Source organism: Hydra vulgaris, chromosome 12 (genome assembly GCF_038396675.1).
Source record: "Hydra vulgaris chromosome 12, alternate assembly HydraT2T_AEP".
Classification (NCBI taxonomy): Eukaryota; Metazoa; Cnidaria; class Hydrozoa; order Anthoathecata; family Hydridae; genus Hydra; species Hydra vulgaris.
Window position 1 is genome coordinate 39,933,638 of NC_088931.1, and position 23,151 is coordinate 39,956,788.

General features: G+C 28.1%; 1 protein-coding gene across 4 annotated transcripts in view; it reads left to right on the top strand.

Annotated features, from left to right (window-relative positions):
* LOC100213938 (inverted formin-2) overlaps positions 1-23,151 on the top strand; it is a 62,133-nt gene that overhangs the window by 34,096 nt on the left and 4,886 nt on the right. For 3 of the 4 annotated variants that reach the window (XM_065813213.1, XM_065813214.1, XM_065813212.1), the window contains exons 2-11: positions 7,243-7,358; positions 7,601-7,760; positions 7,872-7,905; positions 8,000-8,138; positions 18,104-19,228; positions 19,320-19,381; positions 19,473-19,661; positions 20,152-20,252; positions 21,618-21,688; positions 22,210-22,317. In XM_065813213.1, coding sequence (XP_065669285.1) covers positions 7,243-7,358; positions 7,601-7,760; positions 7,872-7,905; positions 8,000-8,138; positions 18,104-19,228; positions 19,320-19,381; positions 19,473-19,661; positions 20,152-20,252; positions 21,618-21,688; positions 22,210-22,317 — 2,105 coding nt within the window. Of the gene's footprint in view, positions 1-6,381; positions 6,915-7,242; positions 7,359-7,600; positions 7,761-7,871; positions 7,906-7,999; positions 8,139-18,103; positions 19,229-19,319; positions 19,382-19,472; positions 19,662-20,151; positions 20,253-21,617; positions 21,689-22,209; positions 22,318-23,151 lie in introns of those variants that run through there. The other variant, XM_065813215.1, reaches the window with a different exon arrangement.

The window sequence follows — 23,151 nt, forward strand, 5'->3', positions numbered from 1 at the left end:
CTTGAAACAACTGCTTGACTACTTTTGCAGTGTGTTTCTGATCGTTGTCTTGCTGAAAAACCCATTTTATTGGCATATTCAATTCAGCATGAGGTAATAAAACATCTTTCAGGATATTTTTATACATGAAACGGTCCATTATTCCATCGTTTCTATGTATTGGACCTAGACCGTTAGCAGAAAAACACCCCCAGACCATTACATTGCCTTCACCATGCTTCACGGTCTTATGGCAGTAACGTAATTCGAGGCGTTTTCCGGCCGGTCGATGTACACGGCAAATGCCATCGCTCCCAATGATGTTGAACTTCAATTTTCACTGAACAGGACAGTTCGCCATTTCTGCACATTCCAGTCAATATGAGATGTAGCAAACAGGAGTCTTTCTTTCTGGTTTTTTAGTGAAATCAGCGGTTTCTTTGCAGGGCGTCGAGAAAACAATCCGGTTTCAACAGCACGTCGTCTGATTGTTCGGTCCGATACAGGCAGCTCTAATTGCTTTTTTATCTCGACTGATGATATCTAGGGATCCTTCTTAACGGATCTGACGATCATAGAATCCTCTCTAGAAGTGGTGGAACGCGGTCTTCCACCTTTGTTATCTGCTGCCAACTTCCGCGTAGAACGATATTTGGAACATAGTCTTGGTACGGTCCATTTTTTCACGCGATATTTATCACAAATACTTTTTTGTGACATTCCACGTAATTGCCAATAATTTTCTTTTTTAGTTCCAATCCAAGACTGTCTGGAACCATTTTTGCACTTGAAGTCATAAAATAATAAAAATAAATAATCACGCTTCTCAAGGCTTACCATGTTACATTTACCTTGTGATGATACAATAATGCTCTGTGGAACACAACGTCTTGGTTGGATATGGACTGTATTGATGTAATGAAACACTTGTTGTATTTCACTTCTTGTATTGATGTTCTTCGATAAAACACTTTGATAAAACTCACTTCGATAAACTGTCTTGATAATACTGACTGATTGACTTCCATATACTGACTGAATTACATGTCGATTTACATGTCTCTTATATAGTAAAATGAACCTGTGTGAACCATTTCTGGAAGATTCTAGATGCTTCTTTTCGATGCTTCTGGAAGCTTCTGGATGCGTCTGGATGCGTCTGGATGCTTCTGAATGCTTCTGGATACTTCTGGATGCTACTGGATGCTTCCAGATGCTTCTTCTGGAAACTTCTGGAAGCTTCTGCATGCTTCTGGAAACTTCTGGATACTTCCTTTAATTATGAAAAAACTTCCGTGACGTTGACACGGACCAGACTTAAGAAAATGAAACAAACCAAAAAAGTTGCACTTGTTTTGTCCGCTGCAAAATGGCACTTGTCAACAAAATTCTGCCTGTGTGCTGTCACCTGTCAGCTGATTGCTCATGTCATAGCATGCTATGACTCCAGACTCCTGAACTGTTTGCTGTGGTAGTATAGTTCGTTTCGTTTTTAAGACATGTAAAATTAGGAAGATTTTTTAGCATTGTTCGATGTTGGTTGCAAATGTTTTGTCCAATACTGTATATGCATAAAGTAGGCCATGATGTAATTTTTTTGATTTTATAGAAATTAGTTATACTACTTGCATAATAATGACCAATTTAAATAAAAAACCGATAAACATTTCAAACTTGAATTTAAACTCAAATATTTATACTTATTTTTTCAAATGCTCTTTTCTAAAATACCTGTCAATAGGTGACTCAGACGGCAGAGAAATTATTATCAATTGAAATTTGTGATGTTTTTTGGGTTTTCATTTGCAGTTTGGAATACGAACGCTTTTAAAAAATTTTATTTGGAAAATGAAATACTAGTAATTAAAATGCGAGTAGAGAAAAAATAGCGTAACAGATAAACTTATCAAAAAGTAATTTTTTTTCAATAAAAATAAGAATATTCGGCTATTTATACATTTTGCAAATTTATGCTTGCTTGTGTGTGCTAGTGAAATCTGGTTGTCAGGTGTCTAAACTCGTTCAAAGTAGTTACTTAATCACCCAGCTCACATGCTCGAACTCAGCTCACAAATACCAAACGCCATTATATATCCATATATACGTAATTAGGTTATATATTTGTCTAAGATGTTTTTATTTTTGCATTCAAAGTGTTTATTGAAGTGGTTATGCTTCTATAAAAGAGGCATTTGTTACCAGTATGTTGACGAACCCCCTCCCCCTTGATTTGTATCATAACCTGTTCATTTTTAAATTGTAGATTTAAAAGTTAATAAAAACTTTTGCTGTTGTGGAAAAAAATTAAAAAAAAAAAACACACGCAGTTTGTAGTTTTTTGTTTGGTATATCTTTTTTAGGCGCGTGGTACTCTACACACTAAAAAAATAAGGTAGAAATGTCTACCTTAGGGTAGGATATGTGATATACCCTTAGTAAGGTATAATTTTCTACCTTTTAGGGTAGAAAATTATATTAAAAACAATTTTTTCTCATACAATTTTCTAACTTAAAGGTATAATTTTCTACCTTATAAGGTAGAAAATTATACCTTACTAAGGGTATATCACATATCCTACCTTAACTAAAAATTTCTACCTTTAATTTTTAGTGTGTATTCTGATTAAATTAACTGTTGGTAAACAACACTAAAGAAAATTTTAAGTTATTGTTACACTTTATAGCTTATATATTAAATGTTATATTAATTATTTAACTATATTTATTGTCTGCATATATTGACAAATAAAAACGCCACATAATTGCAATGCTTTATTTTTTTAATTTCACTTTGGATAACTCAAATAAATATTGAATTGTCAAAAAAAAATGAATCCACCAAATTAAGAAATTTACAATTAAAATTAAGTTTCTATAGAAAGTCAAAGTTATGGAAGCTATTGGAAATGTGAAAAAGTTCGTAAAAACTAAAGCTATAAATTTTTTAAAGAATATTTTATTCACTAAAAAATTAAACAGCAAAAAAACTATTTGATAAGAGTTGAAATCTCACTTAAAAAGTTTTTCATAGATAAGGTTTTTTACAGACTTGGCAGGTTTATTCTGAATTTACCGGCGAGAAAAACGCAAATTCAGATTCTGTTAAATTTATTTTTTTAATAATATTTGGAATCGATTATGTTCGTTTGCAAATTAAAAAAGCATTTCATTTTAATATTTACGTTTAAGAAGGATTCTCATTTTTGACATTGTTATCTTTAATGTGGAAATGAAAGGTAATATTTTTGGATGTTCTTCAAATTAGGGATGTAGTGGTATTTCGCTTATTCTATCGATTACTATCGATACAAACGAAAAACTATTTTTTATATTTTTGCAAATAACATTTCTGTTCACAACGCTTGGTTTATAAGTATTTTCTGTGATAAAAGCGCTATAAGTATATGACTACTAAAAAATCAACAAAACAACGCATACCAAATATTCAAATAATAAACGATTAAAAGTTTTTTCAAAACATGCTTAATATCACACTTTTGCAACGTTACATCCCTAAAAAAAATCTACTGGCGTCCCAGCCGGCATTTGGTCCTTATGAACGTCCAAAAGACGTTCTGAACGACTTTTGAATGTTCAAAAGACGTCTTTTTAGGACTAAATGCCGGCTGGGGTGGTGCATGTTTTGAGTTTTGTTAATTCTTTAAAACCTTCAATGTAATATCTAATTTTGTATTGTACTAAGTTTAAATAATTTTGTATAATACTCAGTTTAAATCTTCTTTAGGTTTTAAATTACTATTATTTTTAACTTGTTGATTACAGGTGCGCTTAAGGAAAAGGATGTTCTGATCTCCACCCCAATTTATTAAATTTTAAGACAATAGAAAAAGAAAGAATTTTAGTCTTTTAAAATTCTTAATTCCAACATAATTAAATTTTTGATATTTACAATATACATCTCATTAACATGTGATGTTTAAAATGTGTTTGTTTGAAATCCATACTTCAGATACCACAAAAGGAATTAAAATCTGTTGTGAAATTTTTATATTTTTGAAATAATACCTTGTTGCCCTAAATAAATGTCTTGATGTTTTAATGAAATTATTGTAGAGTTTTTATAGAAACTCTATTAATTTATAATTTTTATAGAAATTGCTATAAGAAGAGTTTTTTCTATTATTATATGCATAAAGAAAAAAAAGTACGACAGTATTGTATATGTAGCTGGTTCAATCACACATTTGCCTTAACTAATGTAATTGAATTTGCAGTTATACTGATCTTTCTAACTTTATATCTTTGTTTTTCGAAATAAACTTACTCTTGGTCTGTGGTTGCTACTTAGGACGCTTTAGTTAAAGTTATATCGGTTTCTGCGGATTTTAGTTTGTAATATATAATGTAAATCTGTGAGAACTTTATTGTTAGTAAGTAATAACTCCATAAAGATTGAGGAGTATTAAATGCTAAACTAGACCAAGAGTGATCCATTATAACGCTTAACTATAAAACAAGTAAAACACGTGCAGTCTTTTTGTTATCCCTATGAACAACCATAACGTATGTATGCCAACCATATCGCTACGTTAAGTCAACGTAAAACTTACAACTTAATACTAACACTATTTTAAATAGCAGCTACTCGATGCCATAGCAACGTTAATTATAATAGCGTTTAGCCAACATAACGCCTACAACTTAATACTTACAGTAACTTAAAACACTGCCAATTAAGTTAAACATTTACAACGTCAACGTTGGTTTTATGTGTAATCAATTATATATCTTCAATACACGATATATATGACCAACTATAGTTGTTTTATTGATCCAAAAAAAAGCATGTACGTTACAATAAATTGTGCTTCCCGGAAATTTCAAAGTTTAGTAAATATTATTCAGATTAAATTCTGGGTTACGAGTCAATTATTTTTGATCCTCGGCTGTTTTTGCAAACCACGTAATAATGAACATTTTTTTTTTTTCTCTGTAGTTTTACTGTAGTTTTATCATGAAAGTATAAAAGACGAGTGTCCATTGAGTGATAAGCATCTAAGTTATTTCAAGTCGCTGTGGTAACAGATATTTAAAATTTAAGTTAATAAAAATTAATTTTTTTAATTCGATTCAGAAATGACTTTTATTAATACGACAAATATTGTATATTTGTTGTATTAATAAAAGTTATAGTTACGCCATCTATAATTATACACCATTTATATTTGAATTTATCCACCATCTATAGTTAAACGTCATCTATAGTTATCCACCATCTATAGTTAGACACCATCTGTAGTAATTTTATTATAGCAAAGTAATTTAAATAGTCGAATTTTTCAAAAAAAATTATTTTTTTACTTTCCAGCTAAAATTTGATTCACAAAAACGTCGTTTGAACATGATTTTAACGTTCTGAACGTTTATTGAACGTTTAATTGACGGTTTTTTCACGGCAAAATGCTCAGTGGGTTAAAGCTGTTTTTCTTGCATCGATCACGACATGACATTTAATTAAAAAAAACAAATTAAAGATATTTTCTGAATATCAAAAAAAAAAATACTTAATAACAAATGTATAACGTTTAGTTGAGATAATTCATGTTTGTTTCGATTCATATTTTTGTTAATATTGGCAATATTGGTTGTTGTCGGAAATATTAAATCTACAAAATAACTTTTTTTGTTTGTTCATTAAACTTAATGTGACAAACAGTGCCGCAACATTTTTATGCGGTCCAAATTGTTTATATTTCCGTGGTTTTAACTAATAAAAAAAGTACAATATTTTATCCGGAAATTTTTTTTTTCTAGTATGTCTCCTAAAGTGCCAAAAAAAACAACCTTTTAAATATAAGCAATTATTTTTAAGCGGCTGATAAGACTTTTAAAAAGTTGACTTTTCAATTAAATTTGCGTTTGATTTTTTATTAAACGAAAGTTGAAATTAAACGATATTAAATGATAATTGAAATATAATAAGTATAAAATATATATAATAAAATAAAAATTTTTGCTGGGCTAAAATTAAAAACAAAATCTCAAACTTTTTTATTTAATTAAAAGCGAATTCAAGAGAAATTATTTTCTTCCTATAAAATTGTTGTTTACTTTGTTTTTGTGAATGTAAATGGCCAGTGTCTTTTTTTTACTTTCACCTGGCTTATTGCAAGATATTTTGATTAAAAGATCAAAACAGTATTTATAAAATATTAATTGATAAACTGTTGTTTGTTAATCGCTTTTTAAGCTTCTTGTTTAATAATAGTAATAAGTTAGTCAGGATGTACACAGCCAAACGGTGTTTGAGTTTTTAACCCATTACCCCAAAACTACACGGCAAAAATCCATTACAATCCACAAAAAAATCCTTGACTGTTTTTCTGACGCACCACTTTAGTTACAAAGTCGTTTAAAGTCAGGATGTCACCCATTCATTTTATGTAAGAAATAATTAATGAGGCTTCGAGGTTAATGATCGATATTAAACGTGCGTATTTTTGTATTCGTTTAAGAAAAAAAAGAACAAAAACGCGATGATAAAACATATTTTATTGCTCAGATATGTTTAAAATTGTATAAATAGTCAATTTAAATGCTTTCACATTGGACTCGCGTGAAAAGATTGAGTAGTGGCAATATAGGAAACAATAAAGAAAATGATTCAATAGATTTTTCAGACATAGAAGAGTGTTGTAATGAGCTTTACAGACCATCGTCAGTAAATTATTTGGCGTTAAATAAATGGCTAAAAAATTGCACCTCAGATTGGTTAAAAGAATTTATAGAGCTCAAAGGTTTACAGGCAATTTTTTGTACATTAAAATATTCAGAAATGAAGTCAGCGTTTCGTTTTTCATCAGCTTTTTTACAAATAGAAATCATTAACTGTATAAAAACAATACTTAGCAGAAATGAAGGAATGATTTTTATAATCGATGGAGAACACGACGTTGTAAATAGTATTATACTTGGTAAGCTTCCCCATTTAAGTCAGTTTCTTTTTAAAACCTAAACCCATTTTAAGTACAAAAACTGAATGGAACTAGCATTATTACGAGATGAAATAAAGTTCGTTTTTATGTAGATCGTATCTCCTTATAAGGAGATACGATCTACATAAAAACGGAGATAAAATCTTCTTTAAGGAGATTTTTTTATACAGATTTTTTCATAAAGAAGTAAAAATATGCAAATTAAAATTGAATTTTTCAAAGTTGGACAACGTTTAAAGTTTGCAAAATGCAGGAAAAACTCTTGCATATGCAAACATTTTTCTAAAAAATTTTTTAAATATTTTAGCACTGGATACAAGCAACACAATGGTAAAAAAACAGGTTTTCGAAATGTTATCGGCTGTTTGCTTATACAACAGTCAAGGTTACGAATTAGCGCTTTCCTCGCTTGAACATTTCAAGGTACGTCAACAATTTTTACGAGTCTGTATTATTTTCCAAAATTTTATCCTTATTTTTTAGTTTCAAAAGTGAATTTATTGAAAAAAATTTCTTCCTGTTAAAAGTATGACAGCCAATTAAAATAATAATTTAAATTACCATACAATTTTAACAAAAAACACTCCTACGGGAAATCTTAATTATAATAAAAAAAAATAATTTTAAAATGTAGCTATACTATAATTTACTACTTTTTTTTAAAGAACGAAAAAAGTCAGCGTTACAGGTTTAGCATTATAATAAACGAGTTAAAAAATGCAGAGCTGCTTGCATATAAAACAACGATTATTGCATTTATTAACGTAATCCTGATGTCAACAATGGACTTCACTGAAAGAAGAAATTTAAGAAATGAGTTTATTGGTATATAAAACATTTTTTATAGTAATTTCTTAATTTTCTTGTTTAAAAAGTTTATAAAATTATCAGGATAAACAAAACTTATTTCAACATACTTTTTAATGCATTTTTCAGGCCTTGGACTATTAGATTTGTTGACAACTTTAAGGTATATATTATCAACCTTACTTTAATGATAAACACATATCTGTGTCATTAAATTTAAATGAATTATAATAATACTTTGTTCTTTAAATTCAAAGACATGAGCAGGAAGAAGAAATTTTTATACAAATTAGTGTTTTCGACGAACAAAAGCAGAATGATGATGAGTTAATGATCACATCTGATGGGTTTAACTTAAACGATCATCAACAGGTTTTTAATGCAGTTTTTCAACAGGTAAGAGTTAACTGTTGACAAATTTTTTTCTTTTCTTGCTTGTTTTATTTGCTATATATATATATATATATATATATATATATATATATGTATATATATATATATATATATATATATATATATATATATATATATATATATATATATATATATTTATATATAAACGTCAGTTGGTTTATTCATATGTAATACATTATATACTTATATACACTTAAGTATTAACTGTTTAAAATCGTCGCAAAAAACCATTTTTTTGCTGCAATAAGATTTTCATTGAAAAAATATAAAATATAATTAGTTCGTCAAATTTATTCTCACAATAAATTTGACGAACAGTTTGTTTTTAACATCACTACTAGAGCAAAGGAGCAAATGCCAGCTAAGCTTTTGTAAATTTTATTGCGAATTACTTAGATATAGTTTTAAAAGATTTTATCACTTGTTAAAACTATAGAAAAAGGTCCGAAACTGTGAAATATTTAACAGCTCTGTGTTAGTGTTATTTCTTGAAGCATAACGTCGGCTTTTCTTTCTTTCTTGGTGTAATTCCATCGGACACAGTAGATGAGACATCCATACGACCTATGGATATCTCACGTCCTTAGAACGATGGTAAGAAATGTAATAGAAATTTGGTTCCAAATGGGATGTTTAGTAATTTTACTAAACTTTCCACTCATGTAAATAAATTTTGATAGTGTACACTATTATTATTTATTTGCATAAGTTACAAGATATTTATCATTAGATCTTTACTTATTTTTAAATAGTTAACTGCATTAAATTTAGTTTAAGTTTTTTATTAAGTGATTTTGAAATAAAAAATTTCATGTAATTGCTATATATATATATAAATATATATATATATATATATATATATATATATATATATGTGTATATATATATATATATATATATATATATATATATATATATATATATATATATATATATATATATATATATATATATATATATATATATACATATATATATATATATATATATATATATATATATATATATATATATATATATATATATATATATATATATACAATGTCGTTGGAAGATCAAAAAAGTTAGAGGGGGCTAAAGCAACCAGAATCAGAACTTGAATGGAAAAAATAAAAATTTATCAAAAGTTGAAAAATGTCCTCCTCCGTCCCCCCTGTTCCTGCACCACACTATGCGTCGCTCTACTACAAAATAAGGAAATAGGCTTATAAATAAAGAAGCATTTAACATATTGAACTGATTTTTTCCCAAAACATCGAATTTTTGTTTATATTTCTATATTTAAAATAAAAATATTCGGTTCCATAAAATAACAGTTTGTTGTATTTTTTTTGGTTTATCCGAACTAACAGACTAATCCGGTAAACTTTTGGTTTATCCGAACTAACAGACTAATCCGGTAAACTACATAAGTCCGGATAATTTTATTCAAAAAACAAAAAAACGTGCCAATATTTTATAGAATTTTACAAACTATATCATAATCACGATTTAATATTAAATAATATTATTGAATATAAACTTATTAAAATTATAAACAAATTTGCAATCATCTGATTCTTCGCTCTATGATTTCTAACAAAGTTTCTCAACGTTCTATTCTAATAGATGTTTTTAATAACTTGTGGCAATGAAAATAGTTGTTTCTTTAAAAATTCAACGAAGACCAGCTCATCAGTATAACATTTTAGTTCATGATATTGGTCTTCCTAGTTAATTACTAGTTTAAATTTATCAAATTATTTATTAAACATTTTTTAAAAACAAAAAACAAAAAAACTTTAAATTGTTATTATAAACATCGTTAAGACTTCTCCATCAGAAGAAAAAAAACAAGCGAAAATAGTCAAAACTATTAACAACAGCATAACATTCAAAAAAACACTCAACATTCTGTTTACTTTACCTTTATATTAAACAGTTTTAAGAAGAACTGTCACTTTGCTTTTTTAAACTGTTTTGCCTTTACTCTTTTCATATCAGATACATATCAGATGCCATAAACAAATAATTAACTGTATCCCTAATGTTTTCTGCCAAGAAACTTAGACGTGCATGACCAATTCGTGTATTTTTATTTTCCTTTTTTCTGGCTTCAATAGCACTCTCAGACAAAGAACCTATCGGAGGATACTTAAAATACCTAATAAATAAAGCACCATGAATTATCCTTCTATGCACAGTTTGTGACAAAGGCATCGTTTTTTTAAATGCATTATTAGTAATGAGTGCAAATAGATGTTCAGATTTCTGATTAGTTATTTTTACACATGTGGTCTTGAAGTCTGCTGTTCATATCAATGAGTCAGTCTCGAAACAACTTATTCATTTCATCACTGATTTAGGTGCTCCTCGTGGCAAGGGCGGATCCAGACCATCAAGTAAGGATGGGCAAAGTTGTTGCTTTTTTTAATGCTTCTGCAAAACGAAATTTTATTATTAAAAAAAATGCTAAATTCACAACTGCTTTCACTCTGCGAAACACAGTGGGTTGAAAGACATTATGCTTTGCTGACGTTTACTGTTGAGCTTCCACAAATAATTGATGCACTGGACAATGTATTTAAATAGAATGACAGAATATCTTCATCAAAAGCAAGAATTGTACTATTATCACTTAGAGAAAAAGATTTTATTGTGTCTTTAGGCTGTGCAGTACACGTGTTCTGCTTAACAAATAGGCTCAGTCAGTTGTTTTCAAAAAAAAAGTTTAGATTTACATAAAGCAAAAAATTGCATTAAAGACCTGTTAATTGTTTTAAAACATAAAAGAGAAAACTGCGAAGAAATGTTTAAGGAAATTTTTAGAGCCGCAGAAAAAAAAATAGTTGAAAAGATGTTAGTTTTACCTACAAAAGAATAGTACAACGACAGACATGTCGTGAAAATACATCTTCAGATACAACGGAAGAATATTACAGGCAATCAATTTACATCCCTCTGCTTGATGCGTTGATATTGGAAATAAACACACGTTTTTCTAATGAAAATTTACCATTTCTTCAAATCTATGCTTTGATGCCAAAAAATATTATTAAACCGAATCATAAAGGTATTGTTGAAACTCTTACTGCAATCAGTAATGTCTATGGCGTCATTCTTGGACTTTGTATCTAAAACTTACCTGCATTTGAATTTACATTGGAAGTTGAACTATGGCAGTGCAAATGTATAAGGATGAAAGATGAAGGAGGAATTACATCACTACCTCCTGATCTTTCTATTATTTTTGATTCGTGTGACCAGGTGCAATATCCAATCACTCACAAGCTGTTTCAAATTATCAAGTCATGTCATGCAAGTATTGCCTGTGCTGAACGTAGCTTTTTAAACTTGCGAAGACTTGAAAATTGGCTGAGAACACGAAAAACAGAAAACAGACTAGTCGGATTGGCCTTACTTAATGTGCACAGAAAAAATCCAGTAAATGTTGAAAACGTGATTGGCCGTTTTGCGAAGTCGGGAAATCGTAAATTTGAATTTGTAATATAAGTTGTTAAAATAATCAACAAATTAAGTATGATTTTTTATAAAAGGCTACAAATACCAAATACAAAAAAATGTTTTTTAAAATCATGTAAGATATATATATATCTTACATGAGATATATATATATCTTATATATATATATGTATATATATATATATATATATATATATATATATATATATATATATATATATATATATATATATATATATATATATGTATATATATATATATATCTTATATATGTATATATATCTTATATATATATATATATATATATATATATATATATATATATATATATATCTTATATATATATATATCTTATATATATATATATATATATATATATATATCTTATATATATATATATATATATATATATATATATATATATATCTTTTATATATATATACTGCCGCTCACGGAAGTTAGGACAGTGAAGATTTTTTCGAAAAAGCAAAATTAATATATAATTACGTTATAGAATTTTAATTTATATTAATAAAAATTATATTTTTTATACATTTTCAATATAAAATATATTATTAGTCAGTTTCATGTAATAAAAATGTACAAAAACCATTATAATTAAATTTTTTTTTCGTCAAAAAAACCTTGATTGATGATTTAATAACTTCTTTAACTATTCTCGGCATTCTTTCAATTAATTTTCTCATTGTTTCTTTTTGAATATTATTCCATTCCTGTTCTATAATGTTCCATAAATGAGATTTTGATGTTGGACATACAGTTCTAATTTTTCTATCCAGTTCATCCCATAGTAACTCAATGGGGTTGAGGTCTGGGCTTTGGGGAGGCCAGGTCATTACAGGTAATACATTTTCAGCTTTTTTTGATTCTAAATAATTTCTACATAATAATGCTCCATAAAATTATCTCCGATTAATCGAAGTCCCGAAGGGATTGCATTTGTTTCCAGGATATTTCTATAATGTTCTGCTCTCATTATACCATCGATTTTATGCAAATATCCCACTCCATCCAGAGAGAAACAACCCCAAACTATCACAGAGCCTTCACCATGTTTTACTGTTGGAACCAGACATTGAGTTAGCATTTTTTCTTCAGCAGATCTTCTAACGTAAACTCTTCGCTTATTTCCAAAAACTTCAAATTTTGACTCATCGGTCCGGAGTACTTGTTTCCATTCATTCATCGTCCAATTTTTGTGGAGCTGTGCCCAACGGAATCTCTTCTGTCGATTAACTTTTCGTAGATATGGTTTTCGGATAGCAACACGACCATGCAAATTAGCTTTTTGCAATCTTCGTTTGATTGTACTGACAGAAACTTTTTTTCTCGATCACAGTTGAAAATAGCTGTTATTTGTGGAGTAGTTAACATTCGATTACACTTACTGATGATTTTTATACGTCGGTCATCAGTTTTTGTTGTTATGCGAGAAGGACCTGGAGAATTTCTGTCCAAACTTCCAGATTCTCGATATCGACGAATCGTATAGCTAACTGTTGATTTACTCAGATTTAATTTTTCAGCTATTTTTCTAACTGTATAGCCTTCTTGAAGCAAATTGAGTATTGCTGTCCTTTTTTCAACACTTATTGGCTTACCTTTAGGCATATTTTTTTCAATATTTTGAATTTAAACTAAAAAAATAATTTTTAATTTTACCTTTGAACTTCTGCACTTTAAATTTTTAAAACACTAACACAAAATACGCAAAATATCTGCAAAAACACAGTAAACAATAGAAATACTTGTTAAATGACAAACTTAAAAGATTTGAGTTGATAATGTAAAATACAGGTTCATACGTGACCTTTAATATATTTCTGCGTTCTCTGTTTATTTATTTAAAATGATAAGACTTTTACTTGTGAGTACAATTTATGTTATTTTAAATGTTAGTTATTTTAATATATTTACATTAAAATAACTTAATTTAGAATTTTTTTGATACATATTTTATTTAACTTGATTTATTTTTATATAAACATAAATTTTACTAATTTAAGTAAAAAGTTTTATAACGTAATTACATTTTAATATTGTTCTTTTGAAAAAATATTTTTTGTCCTAACTTCCGTGAGCGGTATATATATATATATATATATATATATATATATATATATATATATATATATATATATATATATATATACATATATATATATATATATATATATACATATATATATATATATATATATATATATATATATATATATATATATATATATATATATATATATATATATATATATATATATATATATATATATATATATATATATATATATATATATATATCCTGGCGGGGAAAGAGCTAGAGACCAGCTAGCGAATTGGTAGCTAGTCGCAAGAATAGATAAAACACGTATTTTATGCGCCTTTAACCAAGAATGGTTAAAGACGCATAAAATACTTGTTTTAGACGTTTTAAATACGCTTTATCTAACTACCTTTATCCCACCGGGATATATATATAGGGTAGATGAGGGTAATATGAGCACCTTGGTTAAATGAGCATACTTAAAAATTTCTTAGATGTAAGCAGTGAAGTTAAAGTTGCTTAGTTTTTTTTGAATTGACTTTATGTGGTGATAATCAATACAATTAATACAAATACAATACAAATAAGGAATCAATACAATTAACGTAAATTCATTTGCAGTAATTAACGGCTATCATTTAATTAAAACGCTATTAAATATTTTGCGTTGTTAAAATAATATCATCACGCATGAATAAATCTGAAGCGCGAAATTTTGGTGCTAAAATTAAAGAAAAAAAATTTTCATAAAGAAAAATATGTTAGCTAAAATTCCTATCCATTTTTGTTTGAAAAATAATGCATAGAAACAATTAGTTTTGACTTTACTTGAATCAGTGTTTTTTAAAAGGGCTGATTTGCTCAAAACCCGTTTTTGAGAAAATTAAAAAAAACTCTTTATATCTTTTAATATTAAATATACAGAACTTGTGTTATATATTTTTAAAAAATATATGCAAGAGTAACATCTTAGTACACTTTGATAATTGTTATAACATTTCGTTTGTTAATAATTAATGTATGAAATTTCGAAAAATTGGCCCTTTTGAAGAAAATCGAGAATTTCAGGAAGGAAAACAAATTAAAACTTCGTTAGAACTACAATTATGTACTTTAAAACAATGTTTTAACGTCCCAGTAATAAATATAATGCATATATTTAACTAAATTAGCTATCAGTAAGAATTAATCTAGTTCCCTCTCAAAGTCACTATCAGGGAGATTCTCACATTCATTAGTTGGCTAGGAGTACAGCTCGTTATAAAACTCATTGAATTCTTCAGGAATGAATTGTTTTAATTTTTTAAGGTCTTCCACCTTCACTTTTTTCAGTGTAACTTTGTCACTTGGATAAGCCAAACTATCCACCTGTAGTACAGTACCCGTATGTTTGGATATTAAAAAAGTATGACAGACCAAACCATTAATATTGGTGAATGCCTTAATGTAGCCTTTTTTATCATGCTCATATACAAAATGAAACAAGTTACTAATTGAAAAGTGAACCTTCTTTTCTTTTGGGATATTTTTACCCTTGGTTTCTGAAGAAATGTAAGATTTTTTGTAATGTTTTCGGCTCCAAGCTTTAAAATCAAAAAATTCAGTTGCACCTACAATTTCTTTCACCGTAAACTTTTGTGATCTGGAGCTGCTAATAATAAGCTCGGTGAGTTGATGCATGTGATAAAGACGGTCATGTGTTTTTAAAACACTTGAAATTATACCAAAGTCCCTATCACAAGGGAGGAAACTATGCCCTCTCATAGAAAAGAATTGTTCGACTTTATCAAACCTACCACTGTCAGTTAAGTATAAACAAAAATATGATAAGGTTTGATATTTATTTTGTCCACCACAGTTGTCACAAAACAAACGTAATGTATTATATTTTGGTGGAAGTGAGATCAAATAATCATTTAAAAAAGTCGCAACTTCATTAGGCCCTTTTCTTCCTTGACCTTCATGGTATATATATACATATATATGAATTTTTTCTTCTTTAATGTTATGTATAGAAAAAAAATTGACTGATAGCTGTCTCATGTAATAAACAGGTAATACCTGTTTACCTGTCCAACAACTTTATACCGTATTTTTGGCAAGCTTTTTGTCTTCATATAGTCAAATGCCAATGATAGAATGTGATCCTCCTTTGAGCTATCTTCTGATGTTTCATGTTTTAAAGCATTGTAAAATTTTTTACTCCTGAGCTTATGAGCATCTAAATCAGTCTGCGCTGCTCTTTTAGCTACATCATTGAGATGTAGTGATTTCGATCTAAGATTTAATTCTTCGCACGTGCAACAAGTGTCCACTTGTGGGCGCCTAAACCGAAAGTTAAAATTTGTTTTAAAATGGTTCCAGTAAAAAGACTTTTAAATCTGGATTTTTATCACAAAAAAGTTCCCACGTTAATTTTACATTTAAACTTGCATTGAGGTAATATACTTTTTTGCCTGAGTAATGTGATTCCTTGAGTGGAAATGATCTTATGTGATTACTAACAATGTCATGAACATTCTGAGAAAGACAATTAGTAATACCTTTTTCTCTTTTATCTTCAGGGGTTATTTCAATTACCTCAAGGTTCCTTATTCTCCTTAATCGTTTTTCACTAATACTTAAGACAGATAAAAGTGCCCTGCAACATATTTCTACGCGTATATTGCCTACAATCACATGATAGGAGAAGCTATTTGCTTTGGTTTTTCAAGGTTCTTTTGATGTGCCACTCTTCTTTTAACTTTAGTGACATCTATCAACCCTTGAATATAAAAATCTTGTTTGTCTATGTTTTTTATATCATAAAATTTGGAAAAGATATCCACACAGTTAGCCTCTCCAAAGTTTTCCTAACACTTTTTATTGCGCCTTAAAAAAGAAATCAGAAAAATTAATATACAATTAATACAAGCTAGAAAACGTTTTTATTAAAATACACAGCATTATTTATAATCTTAAACAGAGAACAACATTGCTACCAAAGTTTTAGGGAAATAGACCAAATCATATTAGGAGTATTTGACTTTTTAGTGCTTCCACCTATGTTATACTCTCAAAAATTATATAGGCCTAGGCTTACTATAACAAGATAACTATTCAGTGTATGTTTACTATCTGAAAAGATAACCATAACAAAACCTTGAATTTAGGGTTAATATATATATATATATATATATATATATATATATATATATATATATATATATATATATATATATATATATTACATTAGATGTTTGAAACTTACCTGCAAGTAAACTTAGCGTACTTTGATGGGACTTCATTTCCCTTATGATTTATGTATGACTGTTCCATTAAACGTGCTTGTTTTATTTTGTTATGTTTGTAATCACAAGGATAACTTTCTTTCCTCTTTCTAGGACTTGGAATTACGAGGTCCATTAAAATTTTTATAATAACAACAACATTGCGCCTAAATATACGAATCAGCTTGAGAGTGAATTTTTTAAAAAGGGCGTATTTGAAGCAAATTTGCCTTTTTAAAAAAAATCAAAAACTTTCAGGTGGCTTTATTTGTGTAAGAAGATAAAATTTAAACACATTTTTGACATAAACGGATGAAGCTATCATAGAAGGACACAAACCACTCAAAAAGTGAATTTCAAAAAAAATGTAAAATCAGCCCTTTTAAAAAACACTGATTCATTTGAAGATGCCATTTTTGTGTAATATGAGCATGCTCAATTTACCCAGCGTTTTTCATGGAAATTACATAGTTTAAAGTCCTAAAATCGCAGTGGTTTTAATTGCTTTCTGAATAAAAACAGAACATAGTAAAGAATTTTAATACTTTAACATTACTAAATATTTTTCTTTAATTTAAATTCAAAAAATTTGAATTTTTATCGTTAAAAGATTTGAGTTAATAAAGTTGAACAAATAACGAACTAATTTTTTTTTTATTATTTGCGGAAAACATAGTAATATTTTTTTAACAAAAAGTGGTTTAAAATTTGATCTTTTAATGATAAGAGTTATTAATTTCGGGTGCCCAAATATCTAAGTGGATCACGAGTAGGGATCCCTAAAAACTGTTTATTTGCAAAAATTTTGGATCCACCATAATTTTCGCTTAAGGTGCTCATATTACCCTAATCTACCATATATATATATATATATATATATATATATATATATATATATATATATATATATATATATATATATATATATATATATATATATATATATATATATATATATATATATATATATATATATATATATATATATATATATATATATATATATATATATACTATATATATATGATATATATATATATATATATACATATATATATATATATATATATATATATATATATATATATATATATATATATATATATATATATATATATATATATATATATATATATATATATACATATTAGATTGCTGAGAAACCGGCCGCCAACAACTTTCTCGCCATTCTTCAAAGTTTGCTTGTAGTTTCTGAAGAAAATGAATGTCAAGATCTTATATGGAACGCCATTGAAGATGTTGTGGTTCGCATTTCTATGGTTACAAGTGAAGCTAGTTCAATACTGTGTAAAAAAAAGCTTGAAAAGGATTTGGTTGGCTTGCATCAAAGCATCATAAGAAAATGCGAAAAAGAAACGCAAACCGAGTATCTTAAAAAACAAAATGAAATAGCTGAAAGCAAAGAGACTCAAACAGAAAAAACTAAATTCGAAGAAAGTTCTGATCAGAATACAAACTGTAAAATATGTGGTCAACTGAACCAACCACTTTTAATAAATAAAAAAGATGGTTCTCTAATAGCTTCTATTCCACAGCCACCTCCCCCACCATTTATTTTATCAACTCCAATACTTAATGCTTCGTCATCACCCCAACCTCCTCCACCTCCACCCCCACCTCCGCCCCCACCTCCAGCAACGTTCTTTCCGCCATCAACAACCCCACAAAATGTAAATGGAGGAATTCCTCCTCCACCTCCATTACCTGGGGCACCATTTTTAATACCTGATGGAGCTCCTCCACCGCCTCCACCACCTCCTTTAAATGGAGGACCTCCATTTCCTTCACTTCTACCAGGAGCAGCGCTTGTAAGTTGCCCAATATCAGGAGGGATTCCAATACCTCCTCCTTTATTTAATGGAGGACCTCCTTTAGCGCCGCCTCTGCCAGGCGCAAATGGTTCATTACCAGGAGGGGTTCCTCCACCACCGCTATTTCCAGGTTGTGCACCATCGTTGCCACCCGGAGTTCCACCACCACCTGGAGGTTTGTTTGCTTCAAATTTGAAGCAAAACAATGCTGAACCTTCAAACCGTAGGTTAAAACCAGTAAAGACACCAAGCCAAAAAATGAAGAAGTTACAATGGAGTAAGATACCTCCTCATGTATTAAAAAGAAGTTCAAGTAGTGTTTGGAAAAAAGTAGTTGAAGTTAACGGAGTTGAACCGGACTATGGAACGGAAGAAGAATTATTTTGTCAAAAAGAGATTGTAAAGGAAGAAAAAAAAGAAGAAAAAAAAAGTGAACCAAAAGAAGTGAGATTATTTTTTGTGTAGTCATAAGAAACATTCAATTTTTTGTAAAGACTTTTTATCTTTTTCCATAATAAATTTTATTCTTTTTAAGATTGCGATATTAGATGGAAAAAGAAGCATGAATGTTAACATCTTTTTACGACAGTTTAAAGGGTATAATCATTTTTTAGTATTTGAAAAAAAGTTTATAATATATAAAAGGAAACAATTTATAAAGAACTTCATCATTATATTTTGTTTTTAGCGGTTTTGAATCTGTAATTGGTTTAATTAAGCAAGGAAATGCTACAGAGCTTGGAGTAGACCGTCTAAAATGTTTAGAAAAACTTCTCCCTGATTCATCAGAGAAAGAACAACTTAAAGACTTTCACGGAGATAAAGAAAAACTTGGATCTGCCGAAAAGTTTTTTATCGCTTTAATTAATTTGTCTAGGTATTTCAGGGTTTTATTTAGAAAATATTATATCAAATATTTCTTTACTGAAACAACTTGAAAAAAATTTTTTTTTGAAAAGAGCTTTATGCATAATTATGATCAATAAAATATTAACCATCAATTTTAAAATATTCACTATCACTTTTGAAAATTTTAGTTTTGTTGTTAGCATACTTGCATTACTGGTATTACTGGTATTACTGGTATTACTGGTATTACTGGTATTACTGGTATTACTGGTATTACTGGTAATACTAGTATTACTGGTAATTCTGGTTGTACTGGTATTACTGGTAATACTGGTAATACTGGTAATACTGGTAATATTGGTATTACTGGTAATACTGGTATTACTGGTAATACTGGTAATACTGGTATTACTGGTATTACTGGTATTAGGTAAGTTCATAAATTTTTATAAAAAACTTTTAAACTAAGCTCATAATTTAAAGAAAATAATCAAAAATAAAGTTTAATATTGTTTCAGTTACGAACTTCGTATCAAAAGTTTAATTTTAAAGGAAGAGTTTGAAGTAGCAAAAGAGAACCTGGGGCCTAATATTAAAGTTTTGAAACAAGCAATCGAAGGTAAACCGATATTGTTATAAAGTAACTGATATAATTTATAAATAGTATTTGTAAAAATTATTCTCTCGCCAAATGGCAATTTACCAATTTAAAAACTTAATAAAATCCATCAAACAAACAATATTACTAAGTTGCAAAGTTGATGAATAAAATAATTTCCAAATAAAATGGCTTTATACTATATAACTTTTTCACATTCTTTTTCCCCTAAAATTTTGAGTTTAATAGCAATATAAATGTTTTGATTTTTTTTACTCCAATTTCATAAAAAAATGACAATAGTTAATTTTAAATATTATTTGTTTATAGTTAGGTGTAATTACTTAGAAAAATAAACTTAAAGATCTATGTAATATTATATACGCCTAATATTATAATATTATAAATGCGTAAAATGTAGATCAAGAATGCGTAAGAATAACTGCAACAACATGTGCGTTATGATATGTGTATTATGATATTAACTTTTATCCGACGTAATTCAAGAAAATTTTAGTAACTTGAATAAATGACAAAAGTAAATTCTACAGCTTTAATAACTTTACAATAAATTATTTTTTACGTATTTATTATTATCGGAAATAAAAACAAGCTATTTAACAAAAAATAATTAGTTGAAGATTGTTTTTATCATATGACCAGCGAGCCCCTTTTGCATTGGACCAACCTGCTCCTTTGTTGTGTTTAAAGTATAAACGCTTTTATTCTTAAACCATTAATCAATATTATTTAACATTATTTAATAAAATATTTCTTAAACTATAAGCTTTAAATTTAAATTAACTATGATCCAATAAATATGATTTTTTTATTGAAAAGATGGTTAAATTACTACCAACCTTCACCTAGATTTACAGCTTGCTAAAAGGCATAGTCTTGGAATAAACTCGACTGGGCCAGCTTGCCCCTTTGGGCAGTTTATATATTTACTTTTCAGAATTTTTTATTTTTTCCATTCTATTTTAGTTTTTTTAACTTTTCAGTTTCAAAATTTTTCAAATTTTTGAGGCTATTTTATAGAGCAATACAAGACACAAGTTTAGTTTTAGTTTAAATTAATATTTAATCGCAAAATATGGTAAAATATTGTTTTACCAATAAATCAAAACCGTAGGGTAGTTTTAAAAAAAGTGTACCCATTCAACGGTATGGTTAAAGGTCCACCTAAATAAAAGTCATATCAATAATATTTGAAAAAAATGGTGTTGACGACCCAAAGGTTTTTATAAAATTAATTGTAACAAGAGAAAGCGAAAAACATTTTGCTGAAATCTATTTAAAGATAAATAAATTGTATTTTGTATAAGCTATTTTTCTTTCATTACTAAGGTAAAATCAAATCTAAACCTGATTCTTTCATACCAGGTATTTTACATAGCGAGATCTTACCTGAAATTTTAAACCTGATTCTCAGAATTGGCAACTTTATGAACCATGTAAGCTTATTTTTTATCAAACTATATAATTATTTTATGAGCTTAAATTTATTAAGTTACACGTTTTTTTTTATAAGAAGCTTGTTTATGAGAATCTAGTGCTAGAAGCCCCAAAAATTATAAAAAGCTTTTAGTTTTAAGTTATTATTCGATAAGAAATTTATTTTCCTCAAACTCTAACGAGGAATATTTCCTAATTTTTCACCTTCACGTCGTATTAACTTAACACGAAGTTAAAAATCATTATTTACCATTTTTAATGAGTATTTAATTTGCACGTTCAATCTAAAGGAATCCTATTTATTTTCACGTGGACGTGATAGACTTTCTTTTGATTACGAATAAATTACGTAAAAATAACTTAAGAAAATTTTAAGAAATTTTTATTAACTTGACAAAAAAAGCTTTTTAAATAAAATAGTACTAGCCCATTTGCTTGGTTTCTTATTAAAAAAAACCTTGTAACAATTTTAAACTTTTATAGAAACATTGATTTGTTAATATAAATAAAAGTGTTTTAGGGTTCACACGCTGGTGACGCAGAAGCTTTCAAGATTACTTCACTACTCAAGCTGTCCGATACGCGTGCTAATAAACCCAGAATGAACTTGTTGCATTTTATTGTTCAAGTATGATTTTATTGTAATATGTAGATTGTTTTTTGTGACGGTAATAGAAAGAGTGAGGGGGAGGGAGCTCAGCGTTTTATAATAAGGTAAAGCAATTATATAACACACTTGGTCAAGATGATTACAATATGATAAAGGATAAAGGGCGATAGAGCAAATTCTTTCCTAACTCTCTCCCCCCACCACTTCCCTTTTTTTTTTTTTTTTTATCTCTCATGGTTAATTGCAATAAAACTTTTTATCTTGATTAAAAATCATCTAAAAACTTAGTTCTAAAAATTTAAGAAAATTTCTATAATTTGAAACTTTTAAAAAAATATTTACCATCGTTTTGAAATGTAGAGTAAAACCGGGTCAAACCGCACACTTATCAATAAAAATTAAATAACATTTTTTTTTTTAATTTTTTTTTTTTTTTTTTATTAGATAGGTAATAAAAAAACTACATAAGATAATATAAATATATGCTAAAAAAAATAATAATGAAGTTATAGAAAATGTTAAATGTAAAGAAAAAAAAATTGTGCGGTTTTAGGCGACATTCTGATAAAACCACTTAAGAAAACTACATATTTCTTTGGTAAACATGTTTCTTTGCACAACCGTTCCGACACATCAAATTCTCGCATTACAACATTTCTGTGTGTGACAGTACTCTACACTTTTTACATTTTGCAATTTTTAATCGTTTGGCTACTGGTACTTGCTCTTTATTATTGTTTTGCTGATGTTGCTCAGCTTTGTTGTGCTCAGGCATTTGAGTACTTGGCGTAGAAAGTCTACGCTTTGCGTTAAGTTTAGCAACTTTCACGGCTTCCTTTGTCGCTTTTTTTC